The following is a 23,635-nucleotide window of genomic DNA, read 5'->3' on the forward strand; positions in this document are numbered from 1 at the left end:
GGAAAGGAAAGGATACTCTGGATTCTGCTACAAATTGGCTTGCAATCAAAATGTGGGGCATAAATCTTTAAACAAAACTGAAATTCTGACAGATCTGCAAGTGTTAAGAGAGCCATCCTAAAAAGACTCCAGCCAAACAGAATATTCTCCATCTTTACCTTCCTATTTAGCTCAAGTACCTCCAATATATCTACTGTGAAAGCTCAGGAAGTTCAAATCGCAAAACTTTCTTTTGCAAAAGGAGTTAAGGTTTGGCTTTTTTAGGGATGTCTGAAGTCAATCATATACTGTAATAGTCTATTTCATCCCATGTCTTCCCTTGTGTAAACTATTTTGGTATGTCAGTAAAGATACAATAGGCTTTCAAATCTGATCCCCTTTCCTGAGGAGAATACAGCTTTGGTGTACAGAGTCAAACCTCAGCTCCCGAACGCCTCCATTTCCACTCCCGAATGCCAAAAACCCGGAAGTAAATGTTCCAGTTTTTGAACGTTTCTCGGAAGCTGAACATCTGATGCAGCTTCTGCTTAAGTGCAGGAAGCTCCTCCAACCAATTGGAAGCCACGCCTCGGTTGTCAAACATTTCTGAAGCCAAACGGGCTTCCGGAACAGATTAGGTTCGACAACTGAGGTTTGACTGCACTTATGGCATGCTTCCTATGACTCGTGAAACAGTGCCAGTATGGAGAGAAATAATAGCCTGGAGGTTGCTGGCAGTGCAGAGAGAAGAGGTAAGCAAGTGATCAACATGAAATGCAAGGCATTTCACATTTCTGACATTAAGTGACTAGTTTAAAAGTGTGCTCACACTTCCTAAATTAGATAGGAGTTAATGCAGAATGAACTGTAACTGAATTATTTTATATGCCAGATCTTTAATTCTCAGGATTTACCAACAGCTCATGCTCCAGGATCTAGGGAGTGTGTGCATGCAGAACATGAGCAATCTAGAAAGCTAAACTGTAAGGTATAAACTAACTGCAGTTCAGTCTAATAAGGCTTCCGGATTCATGATATCCAATGCAACATTAAATAAGATGCATCTTACCCGAAACATCCATTTTAAAATGGGAACAGGACATGGAGAACTGTGGTAAGCTGACAGAAGCAAGCCTTCAGAGATTACAAAAAGCTGCTGTGTTATTCCAGATCTGCAGAAAGAACCACCAAGAATCACTTTCATGTTTTCAAAGTTAACCTGTGCATTAAATCTCAGATTTAAAGAACCACACCTGAAACAATAAAAACTTATCAGATATAAGGAAACTAAGGGTGGGATTCACCTAATCAGCCCCTCCAGCGGCAGCCCTGCACAAGGATTTCTGCTTGTTCAGCGGTGCTTCTCCCTCCTTCCCCACAAATTGGTTCAGAGGAGTCAGGAGAAACCCACCCCCAACAGCATTTGGGGGAGGAAAGGATTGCTCCAACTGGCAAAGTGCAATGCTTGCACAGACTGAACCACAAGAGGACAACGTTGAATTCTACCCAATAACAGAGGCTTTAAAAGGAGAATTGCAGCCGCATTTGAGAGACTCATAGGAAATTCTTGCACAAGCATATGATGGCCAACTACTGCTGCCTTTGCTAACAGATTGACATATGATGCAGGTGAAGCTTAAGCCAAATCAGATGCAAGAATAACTAGGCTTGTTGAAAAGTGGTACACAATATTTTTCATGACTCAAAGGTAGACTGATCCCTCCCTCCCTCTCTCTCTCTCTATATATATATTTGAAAGAAAATATATATACATATAAAACATAGTGATTTCAAACATTAAAATACAGGGTTCTTAGAAATGCTTAGACCTCCTTCCCTCCCTCCATAGGTTCCATTTTAAAAATTAGATTTACTGCATCTTTCCTCTTATCTAACTATTATATAACCATATTTACTATTAAAACAATTCCACATTACAGTACAAGTGTCTTTACATCCCTGCCAAAGATTTTAACTGTTTACAGTGGTCTTTTAAGTAAATTACAAACTGATCACTAAAACAGGCACCACAAGGTTGACTGACACATTTCAATAAACACAACCTCTAATTCCGAAACTTGTCTAATTTGCAGAGATTAATAAGGGTAGCAAGCATACATTAGGGACAGAAGACTCTTTGATTTTGGCAAACTACCAACTAGCATGCATAGCTATCCATACAGATGACATTTTGCTAGTATGATACTTTAAGAAAATGGACATTATTAAAAACCATCCTTACCCGAGAATATATTTTTCAATGGGATTTTGAGGATGAAACCCAGAATTCCTCAAATCAAGGTTAAGATGACTGAAGATTTTCCCAGTATGTACTACATGAAATATATTTTCTCCTGGGTGCTGGTCAGGAATAGCATCACTGATTAATGCAAATCTCTCTAAAAATTCTCTGTAACACAAAATTACATCTGTAATGTATAATCCTTAAAGTCTGTTTAATGAACAGTTATCCCACACATTTATCCACTAAGAGCAGCCAACATCATGTCCAAAAGATGCTGTTAGATTCCAACTCCCATCAGAGCCAGCCAGCATAGCCAATGGTCAGACATGATAGGATATGCAATACATGGGCCCCCTATCCTTGACCTTAGTCATGGTTAAGTGATTGGGGGGGGGGGGGAGACATGGAAAGTCCTGGACATGACCCCACTCCCCTCTCCTCCACTGCGCAGGAGAGTGCAAAGTCCATTTTTACTTTAGAATCATCCACAGTTCTAGGTTACTTCTGAACTCATTGAACTGGGATTTGTTCTAACCAAAGTTAGATAAAGTAGGATATATGAGATTTGATTTGTTTTAAACAAACCATTATCTCTTAAAGTCTTTATCAAATGCAGAACTATGGTTTGAACTAAAGTGAAAGTTTTCACTCATCATTTCAAACACAAAGGAGGAGGAGGGGAGCACAAGAGCCAGAGATTTGCTCTGATGGTTCCTGGTAACCATCCTGAAACATGATTTATGACAGTAAATCATCTGAACCAGGCCATGGCCTAACACTACAACTGCCAATCATGTATACAGGATATAAATGATGAATAAGAGTGGACCCTAGAGAGAAATTAAAGGAAATTTTTGGAAAGCCAGTAGAAGGGTAGATTACAGTGGTCAATGAGACAAACAGTATTTCATTGAGTATAATCACAAGAAAAGGATTAATTAGAAGACCTGTGTTCTGCAGACAGTTCACCATCATCAGAGTCTTCTTCATGTTGACAATTTATTGGAACTTCCCATTTGACTTGCTGTAGCTGCTTCTCTAGTTCATCTATCCTGTAATGCAGAGAAGGGTGTTTAAAAAGAACCTTGGCCTCTGATTATAACAGCACATCTTAGAGCAAGTTTAAATATTGGCATGTTTCCTCTCTTATAAACAGGCACCTGGTATTTCTGTTTGTTACTGGAGTTAGAAAAAGCAACATAGAGCAGATTGCTAAAATTCATTGACATGTCCTTTTTTCTATTATAACGTTATTTCATAAGGAATCAATAGATTAATATGTATTCTTTGTACAAACTCTGCAGTAAGCCAGTGTAGACAGTGTGGTACCCTCCTGATGTTCTGGACTACAACTCCCATCAACCACAGCAGAGCATGATCAGTGGTCAGGACTCAACCAACCAAGCAATTACAATGAATGCCAATTGCCCCAGGACCAGTTAAATGGCATGCTAGCTCCCTCTCTCCCCACTGCCAATGATTTGTTGATGTAGCCGTACTTTCTTAGATACCTTTCCTGATCCTATAAACTTCAGACCAGTTCTCATATAACTCCATACTACCATAAAAAAGCAACATAGCACTATGGCAGCTGCAGCACAGTTCTCTTCTGGTCATAAAAGTGTAGGCTTTTAGAACCAGAAAAGATCCACATGCACTGATACTTGAGCACTGATTTTTCCCTATAGGAAACAGCAAATTTAGGCTGTCTAGGTTTTAAAGGTCAGGACAGTCAATAGGATCTCTACTACAATGACATGGAGGAGAGAATGGTGGATGGAAATAGTAGATGGCATGTGAGGAACTAACTTCAAATATTCCTGCTTTTTAAGGCTGATAAGATTTGAAGAAGCCTAGTAACCACTAGAAACCCTGTAACATTAAGCAGGCTTCTAGAACAAGTGTTTTCATGGCTTTCATCAAATTATGTATTGATGCATTGAAAACCATCTCATATTTTAAATTCAACAAGTTCAAAATGAAGACAACTACAAAAAAGACTATAACTTAAGGTAGAAATGGAGACCCTTGCAGACAGGAAGATACTTATCCATTAGTATCTGATGGATTAGAAGATGCTTTTCATAGTGCAAAACTAAAACAATGCTAATTTTATGTAACTTCAACTCTTTTCTCATGCCATATATGGGGGGAAATAGCCTGCTACTAAGTGAAAGGTGAGTATATTCATTGCAGGCAATACCATCAAGGGTGTCATATCATTCTTCAACATAATGTTTATGGAGGGTGATCCTAAATTGCATTACTAGGGATAGGAGACACATGGGCATACATACCTTCTGAATGCTTCCTTCTCCTTCAAGATGTCCTCCAGGTGATTCATGTAATGGACATTTTTAACAGAAGGTGTAAAAAGCTGAAACAAAGAGTGAAAATTAAAAATAGAATTATTTTTGTTCCATTAGCTACCACTACTTTGCATGTTCTCAGTCACCATTTAGATTAAGGAAAATCTTGAAACTAGGAAAAATACAAAAAGTATGTAAGTTGTACATCCTCTATTGCAAAGACCACACTGCTTCTTTTTAGCTAGAAAACGACCACAGGTTCCCAAAATGTATAGGTGCAATAAAACAGATAGGTGCCATCTTCACATGGGCAATACAAACTCTCTCAAGTAATATAGATTTTCTGGAAGATTTTGAACTGGCAATTTTCCTGGGATATTTTCTATTTCCTGAAAATTGATGGAGATCTGCTGCTCCAGAGAAGCGGACACGGAGCAATGGATCCAAACTACAAGAAAGAAGATTCCACCTAAACATTAGGAAGAACTTCCTGACAGTAAGAGCTGTTTGACAGTGGAATTTGCGGCCAAGGAGTGTGGTGGAGTCTCCTTCTTTGGAGGTCTTTAAGCAGAGGCTTGACAACCATATGTCAGGAGTGCTCTGATGGTGTTTCCTGCTTGGCAGGGGGTTGGACTCGATGGCCCTTGTGGTCTCTTCCAACTCTATGATTCTATGATTCTAATTTGACTTATTTACTTTTTTTCAGAAATGTCCATTTAACTCAGCCATCTGTCTGTGGCTCTGATTAGGAGCTAAGGTACCAAAACACATGAACCGAGCCTGGATGCAGACTTGAGAAAATATAACATAGCCTTTCTGTTTGTAAAGAGGAAGGGCATAGACTCAGGTAGCCGAAACAGCAGCTGTGACTTCTCAACATGTCATAATACCTATTTAACAAGGTTTCTGCATGACTGCTATATTCCTGCAAGTACCCATCCTAACTATACACACCAACACCACTGTAGTTATCAAAGTAAGAATAGCCCCTTGGAACAGTACTCCTTCTGAAACTGAAACATTAAACCAGAATGAGCTTGTGTTTACTTGTGTCACTTCTGACAATAACTCTGGAAAACTGCCCAGGACTTTTCCCACCCATGCTATAAAATACCAGTCTTCAAGAGAAATTCACATTTGACGCAGCTAGAACAGCCCAGTTCAGTTACCCCAGACCATGGTTCTCTAAACTGAGAACAAGACTTGTGCCTGCAGGCTCGCTTCTTGCCTCTCTCCTCTTGGGTTTCATAGCGTGGTTTATAAGAGTTTAGATCAGTTTCCCCAGCTGGAAGCAACAGGAATTTGAGGGGGGGGGTTGTTTCGTTTTTTTAAAAAAACAAGAGTAAAAGTGCTGAAGCCCAGTGCACAAGGAGAAATATGGAGTAAGCACAGAAGCACATGATACAGCATGGCTTATTAGTCTCAGATAATTACATGTGAACTATTCAAATGATTTCCTAAACTAAGATGAGCTTTTTAACCACTTACAGGAATCTTCTGTGATGGACTCATGGTGTCTGTTTTACCATTTTCATCATTTCTCTGTTCTGGGTTTTCTGCAGATGGTCTGGCACTCTGGGCCAGTATTTGGTCAAGTGGCAAGAGAATCTCTTCATCACTGCTGTCCATATTGCTGTCAGAGGTCTCAATATCACTATCACAAAAGTGACTTGGTTTTCTGTTCAAAATACATGCCCTTGGCTTGGAACCTTCATTTAAATCGGATGAAGAGCTAGAGATGGTGCCAAGATCCAAATCTTCTGATGACAGAACATTATCTCCCAATAATACAGGGTGCTCAGAATTATTTTCTGAAGGTAAAGTAGAAGTGAGAGGCGGATGAACTGTCATTTTCAGTGCTTCACATGAACTATTATGCCGAATGTGTGATTCAGATTCTGTTGACTGTTTGGAAAATATTTTTTCTTGACATTTAATGGATTTATAGTCTATTTTTTTAAACAAAGGAAGCACCTTTTCTAAACAAATTTTTGGGAATGTCTGTAACTGACTCTCTTTGGCATCTGTAATTTGGATTTGGCAATCTTTATTTGTTGTATCCATACTGTTATATCCATTTTCTTCAGTATCAATATATTCTATTGAAAGAGGCAAATTACTGTCAGGTGGAGTCATAACCTCTATCTGCAAGTCAACATGAGGAGACATTCTGTTTTTTGAGCAGTCAGAATTATGTTTTTCCAGTGAACTACTAAAATTGTGTTTTTCAAACCTCTGTACATTGGACCTCTTTGATTTTTTCAAATCTGTTTCTAAAGATTTCCTTTTTCGTTTTCTGGAATATTCTTTATGTTTTGATATTCCCAACAAAGGTATTGAGTCAGGGTGTACTGATGGGCAGGTCTGGCTTTTTCTCATGTTAATCATTTCATCAGAGTCCCATCCTGAAGGAAATTCTGCTTCTGAAGCTTGCATTGAAGAGGATTCAGCTGTGAAATGAAAATTAACTAAAATTATTATATAATGCAAGGCCTCTAAAATAGTGGTACATCATTGAAAAAGTTCTGTTTGATTAGAATGTCAATGTAACAGAATGTTCCAAGGGATGACAGTGGTACCTCAGAAGTCGAACGGAATCCATTCTGGAATTCCGTTCAACTTCCAAAGCGTTCAGAAATGCCAAAAAGGACGTTCGGGTTCCAAAGAACATTCACAAACTGAACACTCACTTCCAGGTTTGTGGTGTTCAGGAACCAAAACTTTAGACTCACAAGGTGTTCGAGATCAAAGGGATTAATCTAGACTGCCAACTGGGCCCATGATGTCGGTGGATACTGTTGACCAGAATTGTTTGTTGGCCTTGTCCAACAACATCTGGAGGGCATCACCACATTGTCTACCCCTGATTTAGAACATCTTAAGAAAATAAAGAGCTCTTCAGGGTGTAGTCCTATGCACACTTACCTAACAGCAAGCTCCACTGAACATAATGGAACTTACTTTCATGTAAATATGCACTGGATTACTGTATGTAAATTAGTTACAACTGGAGCCATCAATAGGGGAGATACTACAGTGCAGTAAGCTACTTGTTCCAATTCTTCTACATCATTAGCTGCTATGTTCGTACCTGAGGAGGATTCCCGCGAAGTAGAGTCTGATCTTTTTGTTAAGAGACCTCTGGTATCCTACAAATAAGCAGAGACAAAAAAGATTTGACAATGCCTTAAATGGTATTACTGCTTTATGGGCACAGCAAACAACTCAACTCTTAAGAGCCACCACAACTACAGTGGTGCCTCGCAAGACGAAATTAATTCGTTCCGCGAGTTTTGTCGTCTTGCGATTTTTTTCGTCTTGCGAAGCACGGTATCGGGAAAGTTTTGAAAAAGCTTCAAAAATACCAAAGTCTTTAAAAACCTCAAAAAAGGCTACCACACCGCGTTCTATGAGTTGCTCCTCGAAGTCAAGTCGCAACTGTATTAACGGTGTTAAGAAAAAGGAAAAAAACTTGCAAGACGTTTCCGTCTTGCGAAGCAAGCCCATAGGGAAAATCGTCTTGCGAAGCAGCTCAAAAAACAAAAACCCCTTTCGTCTAGCGAGTTTTTTGTCTTGCGAGGCATTCGTCTTGCGAGGTACCACTGTATTTATTTGGGACAGTGAAAATTTTCATTTGCAGTCATGGGACCCTAAAGTATATTCCACATATTTTTCTTTTAGAATGCATAAATGAAGCTAAAAATGACAGGCATAGGTAACCTGAAAACTTACATGGCCTTTTATGTTGCTGACCTACAACTCCCATCAGATCTAGCAAGCATGGCCAAGGATGATGGGAGCCGTAGTTCAGCAACAGCTGGAGGGCCAATGGTTCCTCACATCTGATGAAGGCAGGAGCTATAGATGGATCTCTAGTACTTACTTTTCAGCTATAACTACTATTGCTTGCCTTTGCATGCTCTTACTTTTAGGCAACCCAAGCAAGCACACTGATAACTGAGGATCGGTTTCAGAGCTCACTCCATTATTTCATACCCCTCAAACTACTGCTTGTATTGTGGAATCAAAAAAGCCTGATATCTGCTTCTAGTGATAGTTGTGAGAAGGTATTGAGCTTGATTCCACACATGGTCCTGAAGGAAATGTGCAAGACTGCTGAACAGCAGAAGACTCAAATACGTAAAAATGGCCACATTTTTGAAAATGAAAAGCCTAAACTTAAAATAGATTTCTTTTGCCTTTGTGCTAAAAATGAACGCTGATATGTGGCCCTGCAAATAAGTACCTGGCAGTAATCATACACCATGCTCTTTGTTTCCCTCTCATGTGGCCAGGGCTCTCTCATATGCCTATGTGATTCCAGTAAATAGGATGTAGGCACACATATGATCCTCATAGCACTGGCTTGTTTAATGCAAGACAATACTATGAGATTCATACATCTCTTCATCCCCAAAGCAGGAAGGATGTGGCTAACCACTCAAATGGCAGAGATAAGGAAAATGCTTCATGATTATGGCTGCATCTAAACACAACCGTTTTCTTTATAACTTTTATATAGATATCTTAGCTCTAAAACCTCAGAGGAAAAAGCTGTTTTGTCCAGCTTGGCAGAGATTTCTATGAACAAAGCACACACATGAAGTGGAAAGTGAATCTTCCAAGTCACGGGGAACTCTATCAAATATTTTAACTTATCATTAATAATGGATTCATTGATACAGACTTCAACCTGGATGTTGACGCAGGAAAGGGAAATTGCATATTCAGGGTCCTTCCAAGGGAGGGTGTTCTCACAAACAGGGTATTCAGATCAATTTTTTCCTGTGTGTGCCACTGACATACAATGTGTACATGTACACACACATTTTCCCTTTTAAAAATCCCCCAGGAAAAACCCAAGAGCAAATGTTACCAGCATGTGTCACAGTAGACAAAACTGGAAGTATTGGTGCGGGGGAGTTCTTTGCTTGCAGGAGGGGGCATGATACTGTAGCACAAATATATTCATTTCCACCATACTCTGTTTCATGCATTCTACTGCTTTTAATTTCCTATAGATCATCCAACCCAGAAACGTTTTGAACACTAAAACCAGCTGGTTAAGGGAACTCCTTGCAGGGCACCTCCCAAACAGGCTGCCACCACCCCGACCTGGCTACAGCCACCATCATTCTTTCGGCTGCCCAGTAAGGTCTCTGTGAGCCACATCCTGTCATCCTACTCCAGCTCCTTCCTCACATTGCTTAGCAATCATTGCCAACTTTTGGCCCTGTTTATATCCTCTTGGGGTAGGTGTGCACTCTCTCTCACACACACAGAGAGAGATTTTGTGCAAGAGCAGTCATATTTAAATCTTCCATATTAAAAATTAAAGAGATGCTGATATAGGTACTATGCATGTGCCTTCAGAATGGGGCAATCAGTGAATTGCTTTATTTGGGCTGCTAGAAACAAAATGGCAGAGTGATATCACCACACTCATGAAAAACTGCCCACCCAAAAAAAAGTGCTAAGGTGCTTTCACACCAGCACTGACTTCAAATGCAGGCCATTCATTTTACGTAATGGAATTTCTGAAAGGGAAAATCCAACTTTTTTTATGACATCATGTGGACACCACAAAAAGCTTCCTAGCACGAACAACACTGCATTTACAATAAACTATCATGTGGAAGCATCCACAGGTCATTTTAGCATAACCGGCCAAGTTTGCTGTGATGATTGAACCTTAGGTTTCTGACAGCTCATGTTGCATGTAAGGAAAAATGTAAACTTATGCACATTTTCACATGCAAATGATATGAACCAAGACAGTTACAACCTTCCGAACAGTAAGGTAGCCAAGGTAACTAGATTCTTTGTACACTATTGTTTCCTAATCTCCATAATTTCTATGGCAAATAAATAGTAGTAGGCAGAAATGCAATTTTATTTGGGGAGGCGTGTTTAATAATATCTGAAGTTAGTTTTGCTGAGTAGATCATTAATGTTTTGTTTGCCCTGTCTAGTTTTCTGACCAATCCACAAAGTCTTCCTAAATTCTGGACATTATGCTTGATGTAATGTAAAAGGCAAGTACTAGGCTGGAAAGCCACCAGTATGTAGTAAAGTATGCTTGTGTCAGTAGATTCTTGATTATTTATGGATACCCAGAACTGACACTCACTTGGATGTAAATGATGAATGAGTTGGTAGCAGCTAGAGTCTCTCCACCCCCCACCCCAGACTGGCACTTGTGTAAGTGCTAAGTCATCCCATAATAGTTCCAAGAGCAACTACCAAGTACAGCCTCAGGCATACCTAAGCAAACATGTAAGATTGTTTTTAAAGGGGATTCCTGGTCTGTCCACAGTTAATAGCCATAACAGACTTTAACTGTCTATGTGTGAAATCAGTTTGTGTGGCAATACATACTTCCTGACAACTTTCTGGAGAGTACAGCAGCCTTGAAAATACAGAGGCTGGTCATACTTAAACTAGCATGAAACTGAAATAAAAGAGGCAGCACCCTTGCTAAAATAAAGGCAATGCCACATCAAGGCCTATTACTTTCCAAATCTTAAGACTGCAAATAGCTTAAAGGAGCCCCAAAGTTCATATTATTTAAAAATCCCCAAACAGTAACTTAAATATTAAGTGACCAGAGCAGCAAGGTATACTTACTATTTCATAACTGGATAATACTGTGAATGCTACATCATTTAAAAACTTCATTGCTTTGGTATTTATTACCCCCTTTAACATACCTGGTTAGAAAAGCTAACTTCCAAGGATTTCTTTACGGAGTCAAAAGGTTGTTGCTTAGATAGCATCTTTTTCTCCTTCACTTGTCTCTCCCTGCAAACAACTTCCGACAACAACTGGGATGAAGAACTAATTGGGCTAAACTGTGGTATCTTCAAACAACCCATTTTTTGATAGTATGTGTGGTTATCCTTGTTCAAACTGTCATTTTCTGCTGTTGAAGCCCATTTAGTCAAGCCTGAACCAGCTGTGTCTAGTTCCATGTAATCCATATTACATTCTCTACTATTTTCTACTAATGGTGTCCTTGTTCGAATAGGAGATCTTTCATTCTTTTCAAGGTTTTTTGTGCATATATTATCTTTTAATATGAAAGAACAGTCTGAGGATCCATCTGTTGTGAAGAGTTGCCGAGCAACAGCTTTGGGATGCAAAACCTTTGATGTCATAAAAATTCCATTATCTGGACAGTCCTTTTTCTCAGATTTAGCACCTCTGAGAAAGGCCTCAATTAAAGGACTCCGATTGGGTGGTGGAATTGGCAACTTCTTCCTTCTCTTCTGTTTTGGAGATAATATGCTTTTTCTAAGATGCTCCGTATGTGAGACTGAAAGCCCAGCTTTCCCATTTCTTTTTTCTGAAAAACATTAACAGAGTTCTGTCTTCATCAACAAATGCTGAACAAAGCAGAAAGTTAGTACAGTCAAACCTCAGTTGTTGAACGTAATCTGTTTCAGAAGCCCATTCAGTTTCCGAAATGTTCAACAACTGAGGCGCGGCTTCCAATTGGCTGCAAGAGCTTCCTACACTCAAGCGGAAGGCATGTCGGATGTTCGGCTTCTGGAAAACATTTGAAAACCGGAGCATTTACTTCCAGGTTTTCGGCGTTCAGGAGCCGAAACGTTCCAAAACGGAGCTGTTCAGGAATCAAGGTTTGACTCTAATAAAAAAATACCAGAATCTCAAAACTGCTTCACACAACACATTAAACCAGGCTTCCTCAAACTCGGCCCTCCAGATGTTTTTTTGAGACTACAATTCCCATCATCCCTGACCACTGGTCCTGCTAGCTAGGGATCATGGGAGTTGTAGGCCAAAAACATCTGGAGGGCCGAGTTTGAAGAACCCTGCATTAAACCATGGTTTATTTTAAACTATGAGCACAGTGCTATTGCATGCTGCTCAAAAGTTCCAAAGTCGCTCCTGCTGTTGCCACGCTGGGAAGAAAACAAACTAGAGCTGGCTTCACATTATGTCCAAACCAAGGCTTGTGGCTAGCTTGACCCCCCCCCCCACATCATGTCATTGAGAAGCAAAGAATAAACCTGAAGAGATCCTACCAGATAGCATAGATCAACTTCTCCACCCTAGAACCCTCCAAACGTTTTAGACTCCAGTTCCCATCAGCCCCAGCCAGCATGGCAAATGATCAAGGATGAAGGGAACTGTGGTCCAAAAACATCTGGAAGAAACCACAATGGGGATGACTGGTTTAGGTCAAACTTTTAAAAATAAAACTCAAGTTTCCAACCATTAAAAACAAATTGTTAAATAAACATTAATAAATAGCAATCAAGATTGGTAACACCATAATCATCCTCATCCAAATACTGCAGTGGCTCTCATAGTAATCTTGACCAATCAAATCACTCCAAAAATCTGTTGGATTTTTGAAAAGTAAAGACACTTTAAATGCAATTCAAATGTCTGGTAGTTCATTTTCATGTTTAGTAAGCTTCACATTGGTTACACTTCCTGATGTGAACAAGATTATAGACATGCCCAGTGCTTAGAAGCCTGCTGCCCATCAACACAAGGCTGTGAAACTACTGCCAGGGATTAACCAAGGTATCCAAATCAAGAGAATGCATGGCATGATCTCATTCCCAGTACTGTGGGAGACTTGTCACCAGCTATGAAATTTGCCCCTTCCTCTGCCTGGTAAAAAGGGAGCCTGGCAGAATGTGATGCATGAGCAGTTGCTTCCAGAAATGCAATAAATCAGAACTGTGCAATTTTCACCTATACTATAATATACACCTATATTCATGCTTTTCACAGTAAAGAGTAATGTGTGATGAGCTCCACAGCTCAATACTGTACTAGACATTTTATAAACAGAAAGATTTGCTTACCTTGATTTGGAGATGGTTTGAAGTAGTCAAGAATAGAGCCGTTCCTATAAGAGAAAAAACAAGTTCATGAAAATACTACCTATACAAACATACTGCTTAACTTGTATATCAAATGAGAGGTCAAGTCAAAAGGATAGATTCTAAATATGTTTGGGCAGATAGCATTTTGTATTGACAATCTGGTGTCATGCAGTGGCAAGCCTTTTGGGCAAACGTGTCATAACTTGTGGAATATATGAGCTAGTGGAACCACAATCAGACTATTGAAACCACAGCTTCTGTTCACATTCACAGAACCACTCCTACTCATGTCACAAACTGAACATCCACAATGGGATCAGATACCCCCCCACACACACAAAAAGTTCATTGCATCCCACCTTCAATGCATAGTGATGTGGATACAGAACAGGGCCTCTGCATCCACACCTGCAGAGTCTAGCCTAGTATTTCTCAGACTTCCAGTAATGGAGGTACACTTTACTATTACACCTGAAAAACAATGCACAAGTAATAACTTGTAAGAGGTTTGTAAGAGTAAGAATAATTTGTAAGAAGTTTGTAAGAGTAAGAAAAGTACATTGCATGCTGTGTGTGTGTGTGTGTGTGTGTGTGTGTGTAGGAGGCAAGCCTAGAGTGTGCATCAAAGCAGAATTAGCTTACATTTATAGGAGGCTGCTCTGTGTTTTTGCATAGTTCACTCTCCTGGCCTTGGTTCCTTCCTGTCAGCCTCCTCCATGCTCTGACCTTGGTTACTTTCTAGCAGCCTCATTCCAGAGCCATGTAATCTGTAGTTTGTCTGAATGTCAGGAATTGACTGATTGAGCCAAACACACACAATACAGAGATGTGGCATAATTACCCAGCCCGGCAAGAAGGCCTGAACAGTGAATCAGGCAAATGGAAGCCTCATCCATAGGCAGATACTTTGAGCCCAAAGTCCGATTAATTGTCTTTATTTTTTCTTGTGGTACAGTTGCAATTCTGTTTGGCATACTCTTTGGGAATTGTCTCAACGCTTTCAAGATAAAGTCAAATCAGTTATTGCACACACACTGTACTTTTACTTAGCTCCAGAAGTTACATTTGTTTTCGAACACCACATCTTCACTTAAGACCCACAGATTGTCATTGCAGCTAAGAACCCGAGCTCCTTTTTTCTTTCCAGTGCCCTAAGCATTCAGAACTAAGCATGACTTGCTAGTAATTATTAGAATTTTGAATCTGCTTTTGCCTTGTGGCACTTTTTTGGAGCTCAGCACTCAGATTAAAGCAAGTTATGTGGGTTGAATCCTAGCAAAATTAGCGATTTTTAAGTTTGCACTAGAAAATTTCCTGATGTCTGGGAGAGTGATCTAATTTAGCATATATTTAGTGCAAACAGTGAAAACTATGAACTAAATCTGTATTTGCTTCCATGTCCTGCAAGTGTATAAAGTGTTATTGATTGATTGATTGATTGATTGTTAAATTTATATACCGTCCTTTATCAAAAGATCCCAGGGCAGTGTACAGCATTACAAACACATTTTACAGAGCATCAAAAATAAAAACATAATAAAAAGCATAATAACAGGCAGCATAATAATAATAATATTGCTAATTTAATCCAGCTTTATCAATAGTAAGAATGGAACCTTTAAATCATACTTCTCAAAAAAAAATTCTAACCAACATTAATTCTGGCAGAATTCCCATGTCTTATGAGTGTCAAGAAACTCAAAAGAAACTCACCAACTTCATTCTGACTGCCTTTGATAATCTGATGGTTTAGAATTCATAGCTTTAGATTCAGCTTTTTTTGGGACTCTTTGCAGCAGTCAACCTCTAAGTGCAAGATTAGTTTCACTTTCCAGGAAGGGAGTGTTATGCCACTCCTCCTCAATAGCCTTTACCTCATTTGATAAGGACCTCCCTCCTTCCTGATGCAGCCAGCCAGCTGCTCTGGGAAAGTCAAAATCTACACTCTTAACTAGAGTTTCCCAGTAATAAAAATCACATTGTCTACATTGTTTTTCCTCTTTCAAGCAGCATGCAAAATTAGTCAGGTACCAGTCACATTTCACAACAGGCAACTGCTGTTTGTGAGGCAGTAGAGATGTCTAGAAACCAGGTTTGACACCTAACATCTCCAGCTGTCAGCCTGGCGTGGCTGCAATGTGGGGCAGCACAGCACCAAGAGACAAACATCTGCCTGTCACACAGCTGGAAAGGCACATAAGGTATAAATTATTTATGTCATTGTTAATTAATCTTAGGCTAGCAATGCTACAGTACATTCAGTACAAAACCAGGTGTGGTATTTCAGATGGAAGAGGGGAAGTCAAAACCGATTTTAGATTTACAGTGGTACTTCGGGTTAAGAACTTAATTCATTCCGGAGGTCCGTTCTTAACCTGAAACTGTTCTTAACCTGAGGTACCACTTTAGCTAATAGTGTTGGGATACTGCCAGGCAGACAAAGTCCATCATGGCCCCAAGCCGTCTGCCAGACGATCCATCGATCTCCTGTAGGCACGCAGTATCAGCAATTAGTGACATGAGTTTCTAGAAAATATCTTGCCACATTCCAGAGCTCATGCACACTCTATCAGCAGATAGTCACAGCAAAAGTCGCACTCAGGAGAGCATTATTTACAAGTTTTATTCAGCGTTGATCAGAACAAAGAAAGACATGACTACCTGCGTCAGTGTCTCCGACACAGAGAGAGAAAAACGAAAGCAACAGAAAACATAAACATCCTGTGAACAGGAAATACGCAGACTCTGTGACTCACAGCCTGCTCCCTTTTAAGGTGGAACGGAAATATCCTAACAAATAGGGCCTCCCGCTGCTGCTGCCGCCACGCCGCCGCCGTGCAATTTCTGTTCTCATCCTGAAGCAAAGTTCTTAACCCAAGGTACTATTTGTGTTAGTAGAATCTGTAACCTGAAGCGTCTGTAACCCGAGGTACCACTGTATAGCAAACAAAGTTCATATGTCCATGCTTGAATAAATTCAAGATTAAAAACTGTTAAAAGGGGGGGGGGGGCAAGCAGTGTATTCCAAGAATATTTGTTGTGGTTATCACATAATAACCACAGCAACGTTAGCAGCCCAGGTTAAAACATCTGGGCCCTCAGAAGGCTATGGGCCTCCTCATATACCAGTAACCTCTTCTTGACTGGCCTGTACTGTATGAAAAGTACTTTCTTTTATCTGTCCATTCAGCTGCATTGGTATTATGCGAGAGTCCAGTATTACGTGAGAGAAACTTCCCTCTATCCCTCTTTCTTCACACCATACTTAATTCTATAAACATTCTTCAGCTTTTTGAAAAAAGCCCATGCAAAATAATGTGCTTGATTTCCATAATTATCAAACAATTTCATAGGTTTTGAAGAGAAATTATCTTGTGGACTGTTAGAAGATTAATTGCTTGTGCGCTCTCTCTCTCATATTATAGAGCTCAGGATCACACAGTGAAAGTGCACAAACCGTAGCTGGGCAAGACATAACAAAAAATCCAAAATCCACATTAGGACAGTACCGAATCAGTGAAGGTGATTTGTCAATCTTAAAACAGATCAGGAAAGAGTGTACTTTACACAATGCATAATTATGGAATCTTTTTCTCTAAGAACTGCCTATCTTGGATGGCTTTCTAAAAGATGCATGGAATTCTATTAAGTATTGCAGTCAACAGCTACTAAGCAACAAAAGTTAGTAACACACTTCTAATAAAGAGTACAAGGGCTTTACACACAGTAAAGCAGTCACCCTTATAGTGCCATGCTTGCAAGTGCACAAAAATATCTGGCTGGCCCCTTGTTAACATACAATTTGCCTTAGAATATTTCACTAGGTTCCACCTGGTTTGTTTCTATCTGTCACTATACTCATCCTAAAAATGCTGTGACTTGAGTGACAGGAGCTGTGGAATTTAAGAATGACTCTGATCCCAAAGGATAGCTGTGGATCTGTGTGCACATTCAGTATGAGCTGGGAAGAGGGATCCTGAGGCGGTAGATGAGTTGCACCTCTTCAGATTACAGATAGGAAATGTTGTTTTTAATGCTTTCCCACGGGGAGTGGGGTGGTACTGTACAGCAGATGCCAAAGCCTCAGCATCTTGGGATGGCCTATCTGTGCCATTCTCCAATCAGCTACCAGAAAGAAAGGTCCCCTGGAGCTTTGCCTGTGGTGACAGCAGCACCTGCTCCTCCTCCCCAGCCCAGGTAAACAAACAGCAGTTCAAAAGAGCAGCTCCCTCCATTCCTTAGTCTGCCCTCTCCCTCTGGGCAGAGAGGAGTGGGAATCAGACCCAGAACCTAGAGTGAGTAGGCAGCAAAGTAGAAGTGGCTGCCCCCACCCCGAAAATCATGTGGCTAATTGACAATGGCAAGGCACTTGCCTACCTGCCTTCTCTCTTTTGGCAACCTAGCAATGAGAAACAGTGTCCGAAATTAGCCAGGCACGTTTTATGACTGGAGCGGGTCCAATTGCAACCCTGTGGAGATCTCTGGATTGCCAGGTTGGTGACTGACATCTCCATCTGTCTGGCCCCTCCTGCTTTCTTAAGCAGGTAAGCAGATGACCTTATTTACTGCATTTATAACCCACGTTTTTCTCCAAGGAGTATATGGTTCACCTCCCCATCTCAGTTAATCCCTACAACGACCATGTGAGGTAGGTTAAGAGGTTGTGACGGGCCCAAGATCATCCAGTGAGCTTCATGAATGAGTGGGGATTTGAGCCCTGATCTCCCAGGTCCTGGTCTGACACCACTACAGTACACTGACTTCCTAGAGTACTTCTACTATGGGGCAGCTATATAAATTATGTAGGCAAATAATTCTGGGGAAAGCAAAATGTCACTTAGAGAGGGATCTGAAATGTTTTCTTTGAAACTTAAATTTGTTTTATTCTGGGTTGTTTCAATTGATGTTTTAATGTGTTGTAAACCACTTTGATGTTTTTCTTTAATATATCAAGTGGTATAGAAATGAAATGAAAAATAATTAAAACAATAAGGCCATAGCTGTCAACGTTTCCCCTTTTTTAAGGGAAATTCCCTTATTCCGAATAGGATTCCTTGCAAGAAAAGGGAAAAGTTGACAGCTATGAATAAGGCTCATTGTTTAAAAAAGATTGGCACCTAGACATTCTGTTGTGGCAGTCATAACCTAGGTTTAAGATGCCATTTAGCGATTAGCTTATATATCTGAGTTTATGACACCAAGAGGAATCTTAATCGCTCTATTGCTCACACAGAATAAGCAGACTGTGGCTGGACTATGATGCTTTCTGTCCTGGCACCTGAGGAGGTGACTGCAAAGAGCAGCCTCAGCTCACTTTCTTGCCCTTCCCAAAGCAGAATGGTGGGGGAGTGATAGGGAGGATTAATTAATCAAGTTAAGGCAGCCCCCCTCAGCAAGAACCCAAGCAAGTAGGAGACGACACAAAACAATTGGGAATCCTGACTGTCGCTTCCCCAAGAGGAGGAGGGCAAGTGAGGAGCTCTAGCAAGGCGCCGTCCTGCTTCTGTTCTCTCCGGGCCAGGAAAGTGCAACAACCCACCACCACCACCACCACCACTGAATGACATACTGTGAAGGCCCCCCTCGCCAAAATAACATGGCTCCACCCTGCTGCCCCTCAAAAAGAAAAGTCCTTGCAAGTAAAAATCTAGCGCCTCAGGGTGTGAAGGTTCTAGCCCAGCCAGTCTTCCACTTAATGGCAATTTTTATTTGCAGGCTATTTCCTTTACAAAGAGCAGAGTTCACAAGCGAGCCCCCCCCCCACCTACCCCCGCCGGGGAGCCTTGAAGCCCCTTTTCCCGCCTCATAACTACCCACCCCCAACCCACGTCGGGCACATGCGTGGGACAGGCCACTCCGCGGCACCCAGGGAGCTTCGCCCCCGCGTCCGACACCCTGCCTGGTGGGAGTTGTTGTGGTTGTGGCCGCCGCCGTCGCCCTGCCGTACCTGCCACCCCCGGCGCCGTGTCCCCGGCCCGCCGCTTTATTGTGGCTCTTGGGGGTGCCCGCGGGGGAGCCGCTACTGAGGTTCTGGGTCATGTCCCCGCCGGGCGCCGCAGCCCGCCTCGATTTGTGGGTTCTGGCAGGCACCGACGTTGCTCTCCGAGCGCTTCGTACTCCATAGCACGGCACTACCGGTCAGGAGGCAAGGCCGGGCGGGGAATTCTAGAGGCGGCGCTGTGATTGGCGGAGCTCAGGAAAGGGCCCTCCCTTCCATAGGCTGCCAGGCTGCCGTGGCAGAACGGGGCGGGATGGAAAGCCAGGAGCTACCTCGGGTTGGCTGCCGGGACGGACGGCATTCAAAAACGAGCCACTGGTTTCCCCATCCCATTATGCAATTTGCTTCTGGCTCCTTCCCGCGGGACTGAACGGGGGGGGGGGGGAGCGTTGCCGTTGGCGCCTCAGGCGCGCGGCGCCTGTGATAGGCCAGCAGGAAGGCGCGCGCGGACCGCTTGTTCTCGCGTTCCGACGGGATGAACCCCGAAGCTCAGTTGAGGGGAGGATGCTGTCGCGCGCGGGTGGAAGCAACGCGGGGCGGGCAGCCGGTTTCTGGTGTAATAAGACTAAGACGAGTAAAACGATACGGTCTGAACGCCGGGCTCTGCGCTTGTGTAGTCCATCAACTCAAATCAGACACGCAGGATTGCCATGTTGTTGTCTTTTGTGTGGAGGTTCTGGCCAGGTTCCGCTCCATGCTCAACTGCCCAAGAGCCGTGAGGCGACAGTGAACGGGGAAAGTGGAAATAAAGAATAGCAGCTGCTGCCCCCTCAGCTGTTTCTCTCAAGAAGAGCTCCACTTGCCCAAGCAGGCAGGCAGCTGACTGACCTGAGGAAGGAGCTGCAGGAGTAGGTCACACAGCATCCATCTCAGCGCACTCTCACTTTCTGCTTAAAGTAATTACTTAAAATGAATGTCGATTCAGATTCAGAGGTTTATACCTTTGCCGCTCTGTGCTCTTTTGAAAGGAAGGGTGGGATGTAAGCTGAATAAATATTACTACTAAAGTGGTGCATACCAATTCAATATAATAAAAGCTACTTAAGATATAAACATACCAAATCATCAGCTGATGAGCAGGATTCATTACAAACCTGCTCCTTATCAGGAAGGGGGTTGCTTTGAAATCCCTGCTCAAACAGTCTTTTTCTGTCCATTTTAACAGTACTGTACCCTGCTGCCTGTGAGGTGCTTTGAAGTCCCAACTAGACTACCAAATCACCTGGCAACTTTGTCATGTCAGTCAACAAAGTTGGATGGTCCTGCCTACCTGTCAAACTGGCCAACCCAGATGAGGATCTGGCCTGTGCAGCCAAAAAAGTAAACATATTACGCCAGTTCCAAAGGCATTGCACTGACTGTCAACATGCTATGATGCCAAATTCAGGGTGCTTATGTTAACACAAAGCCTTGCACCAGTGCTGTTGAACAGGTTCTGGCCTGTGGGCTGAATCCTTCTCTTCCCCATCCCCTGAAGGCCAAGTTTGACAGGCAGACAAGGCTACCCATGTGCAAATCATCTGATGTCAGTGCAATGTTAGAAACATATGAAAGTTAGGAGCTAAATGGCACCTTAAACCTAGGTTATGGGCACAACAACGGAATGCCTAGGTACACTTTTTATAACAAGAATACAAAGCTGAAAATGAACTGTTCATTTTTCACATGGTCTAGCCCTTCCCCTGCCCAACCCCTAATATTCTTAAGAGGGTCTCTTCTCCAGTCTTTAGAAAATAGCTGGAAGTGGGGAGGCAGAAAAAGGTCCTCCTTTCCTTCCATTCTGCAGTTTTAATCTGAAATCTTAGGCGCAATACTGCGCCGAGCTCAGAAACAGCTCATGCTAATGAAATTCCTTGTCACAAAATGCACCTAGAACAATGGGAGTTTTGAACACTGTGTCAGTGTTGTGTGGGGTAATCTGTTTTCACCTGTACAGTGAAATTAACTCATTTGGGTACAAGCACATTGCATGGCATTTTGAAGCCCCACTTCAAAGTGCCACAAGGTCTCTATGCAAGCACCAGCAATTGCTGTTGGCATCAGTGTCTTGGGAGAAAATGGAAGTGTGCCCCTTCGGAGGGTTACAGCACCTGCTGTGACTATAGAGACCAATACAGAAGAGACATGTTTTATTGCAGGCAGGGCAGATGAAGGCATCCAGTGCTACAGGTGCACCGTGGTATTTCTTCTCTCTGCGTTTCTACCAGCAGTCATTCCTACTCTTGTAACTGCTGTGGCTACACCATCTGACTGTCTGTCTCTAGGCACTGAATTCATCTTTGAAAGATGACAGCAGGGTTAATGGTGCCAACCTTCATGTCACATTTGCAGACACCTTGGTAATGCAGAGTTGGTATGCCAACAAGTCTAGTGCCTGAAGCCAGCTCCTGTAAAGCAAATGCTTGGGGACCCTGCCATTTTACATTCTGTGGACATGACCAAGCCAGCGTAGACGTCACTGAGACAGAAGGGTGAACGTGCTGGGAATGTGGGTGTGGAAAAGCACATCCTTGTTCGAGACTGTGTCCTGCCATGTGATGCCCAAAACCTTCCTGACTCAGAGCATATAGAAAGCATTGAGACGTAACTCCTGGCAGGTCTAAGTTGCCGACAACTCACTTCCTTAACACAGTGTGCTCAACATGCAAACCTGGTAGATCTGTCTCCTGCAGCTGGTGCAGTGAGAAAATCATATTGACTGTTGACCTCAGAGTTCTAAAACCACATTGTGACTCAGGATAAACACTGTCAGTGAGTGATTAGGGCCTCAGAGCAGTTTTGTGCAAGCCCTGGGCTTTGCCATTTTCTGGTGGTGCATACAATCCCCTTTTTGGCCCAACTAGAACATTTGCTTGCCCTGCAGCTGACATGTGTTGTTAGGTGGTCCGCAATTTAATGAAACCACCTTTACCACCGGGGCCTTGTAAAGACCCCAAGATCTCCTGCAACGATTTTGCAAAGTTTTTTGCAGATAAAATCACTCATATTTGGAAGGAGCTAGACACCACCGTGGGAGCAGGGCTGGGGCGGGAGAGTGCTAGAGCCCTGTCTGGTCAAGTTGCATGGAATCAATTTCAATCCGTTACCCCCGAGGATGTGGACAGGCTGCTTGGACGCGTGAAACCAACCACCTGTCTCCTTGATCCTTGCCCATCCTGACTAATAAAAGCAAGCCGGGAAGGGCTGGGCGATGGGCTCTGCGGGGTGGTGAATGCTTCCCTCTGAGAGGGAACATTCCCAGATCTGCTGAAAGAGGCGGTCATTAAACCGCTTCTTAAAAAAACATCTTTAGACCCGGCCAGTATGGCCAACTATCGCCCAGTCTCAAATCTTCCATTCTTGGGCAAGGTGATTGAGCGCATGGTTGCTGAACAACTCCAGGCACACCTGGAGGATGCGGACCATTTGGATCCCTTCCAGTCGGGATTCAGGCCTCATCATGGGACTGAAACTGCCTTGGTCGCACTGGTTGATGATCTCCGGCGAGCTAGGGACAAAGGTGAGAGCTGTTTCCTAGTTCTGCTGGATCTCTCAGCAGCCTTTGATACAATCGACCATAACATCCTTCTGGACCGTCTAGAGGGGCTGGGAGCTGGGGGCACTGTTATACAGTGGTTTCGCTCCTTCCTCCTGGGCTGAGTTCAGAAAGTGGTGGGGGGGATGAGTGTTCAGACCCCTGGGCCCTCACTTGTGGGGTGCCTCAGGGTTCCGTCCTCTCCCCCATGCTTTTTAACATCTATATGAAGCCGCTGGGAGAGATCATCAGGGGGTTTGGACTGGATGTCCATCAATATGCAGATGATACCCAGCTCTACCTCTCTTTCAAAGCAGAACCAGTGAAGGCAGTGAAGGTCCTGTGTGAGTGCCTGGAGGCGGTTGGAGGATGGATGGCGGCTAATGGATTGAAGTTGAATCCTGACAAGACAGAAGTACTGTTTTTGGGGGACAGGGGGCGGGGCTGGTGTGGAGGACTCCCTGGTCCTGAATAGGGTAATTGTGCCCCTGAAAGACCAGGTGCGCAGCCTGGGAGTCATTTTGGACTCACAGCTGTCCATGGAGGCGCAGGTCAATTCTGTATCCAGGGCAGCTGTCTACCAACTCCACCTGGTACGCAGGCTGAGACCCTACCTGCCCGTGGACTGTCTCACCAGAGTGGTGCATGCTCTAGTTATCTCCCGCTTGGACTACTGCAATGCGCTCTACGTGAGGCTACCTTTGAAGGTGACTCGGAAACTACAAC

The 23,635-nt window shown here is 42.7% G+C and overlaps 1 protein-coding gene across 3 annotated transcripts in view; it reads right to left on the reverse strand.

The window, feature by feature from the left end:
* Positions 1-23,635, reverse strand: part of SLF2 (SMC5-SMC6 complex localization factor 2) — a 40,961-nt gene that overhangs the window by 15,084 nt on the left and 2,242 nt on the right. The window contains exons 1-9 of one of the 3 annotated variants that reach the window (XM_081007364.1): positions 19,668-19,769; positions 13,377-13,420; positions 11,244-11,878; positions 7,625-7,682; positions 6,022-6,983; positions 4,522-4,601; positions 3,172-3,276; positions 2,222-2,389; positions 1,049-1,151 (exon numbers count right to left, since the gene is read on the reverse strand). In XM_081007364.1, the coding sequence (XP_080863490.1) occupies positions 1,049-1,151; positions 2,222-2,389; positions 3,172-3,276; positions 4,522-4,601; positions 6,022-6,983; positions 7,625-7,682; positions 11,244-11,878; positions 13,377-13,420; positions 19,668-19,696 (2,184 nt within the window). In that variant the 5' untranslated portion in view covers positions 19,697-19,769. Of the gene's footprint in view, positions 1-1,048; positions 1,152-2,221; positions 2,390-3,171; positions 3,277-4,521; positions 4,602-6,021; positions 6,984-7,624; positions 7,683-11,243; positions 11,879-13,376; positions 13,421-19,344; positions 19,563-19,667; positions 19,770-23,635 lie in introns of those variants that run through there. The other 2 variants (XM_081007363.1, XM_081007365.1) reach the window with 2 other exon arrangements.

Source organism: Podarcis pityusensis (assembly GCF_964106645.2).
Source record: "Podarcis pityusensis genome assembly, chromosome: 5".
Taxonomy (NCBI): domain Eukaryota; kingdom Metazoa; phylum Chordata; class Lepidosauria; order Squamata; family Lacertidae; genus Podarcis; species Podarcis pityusensis.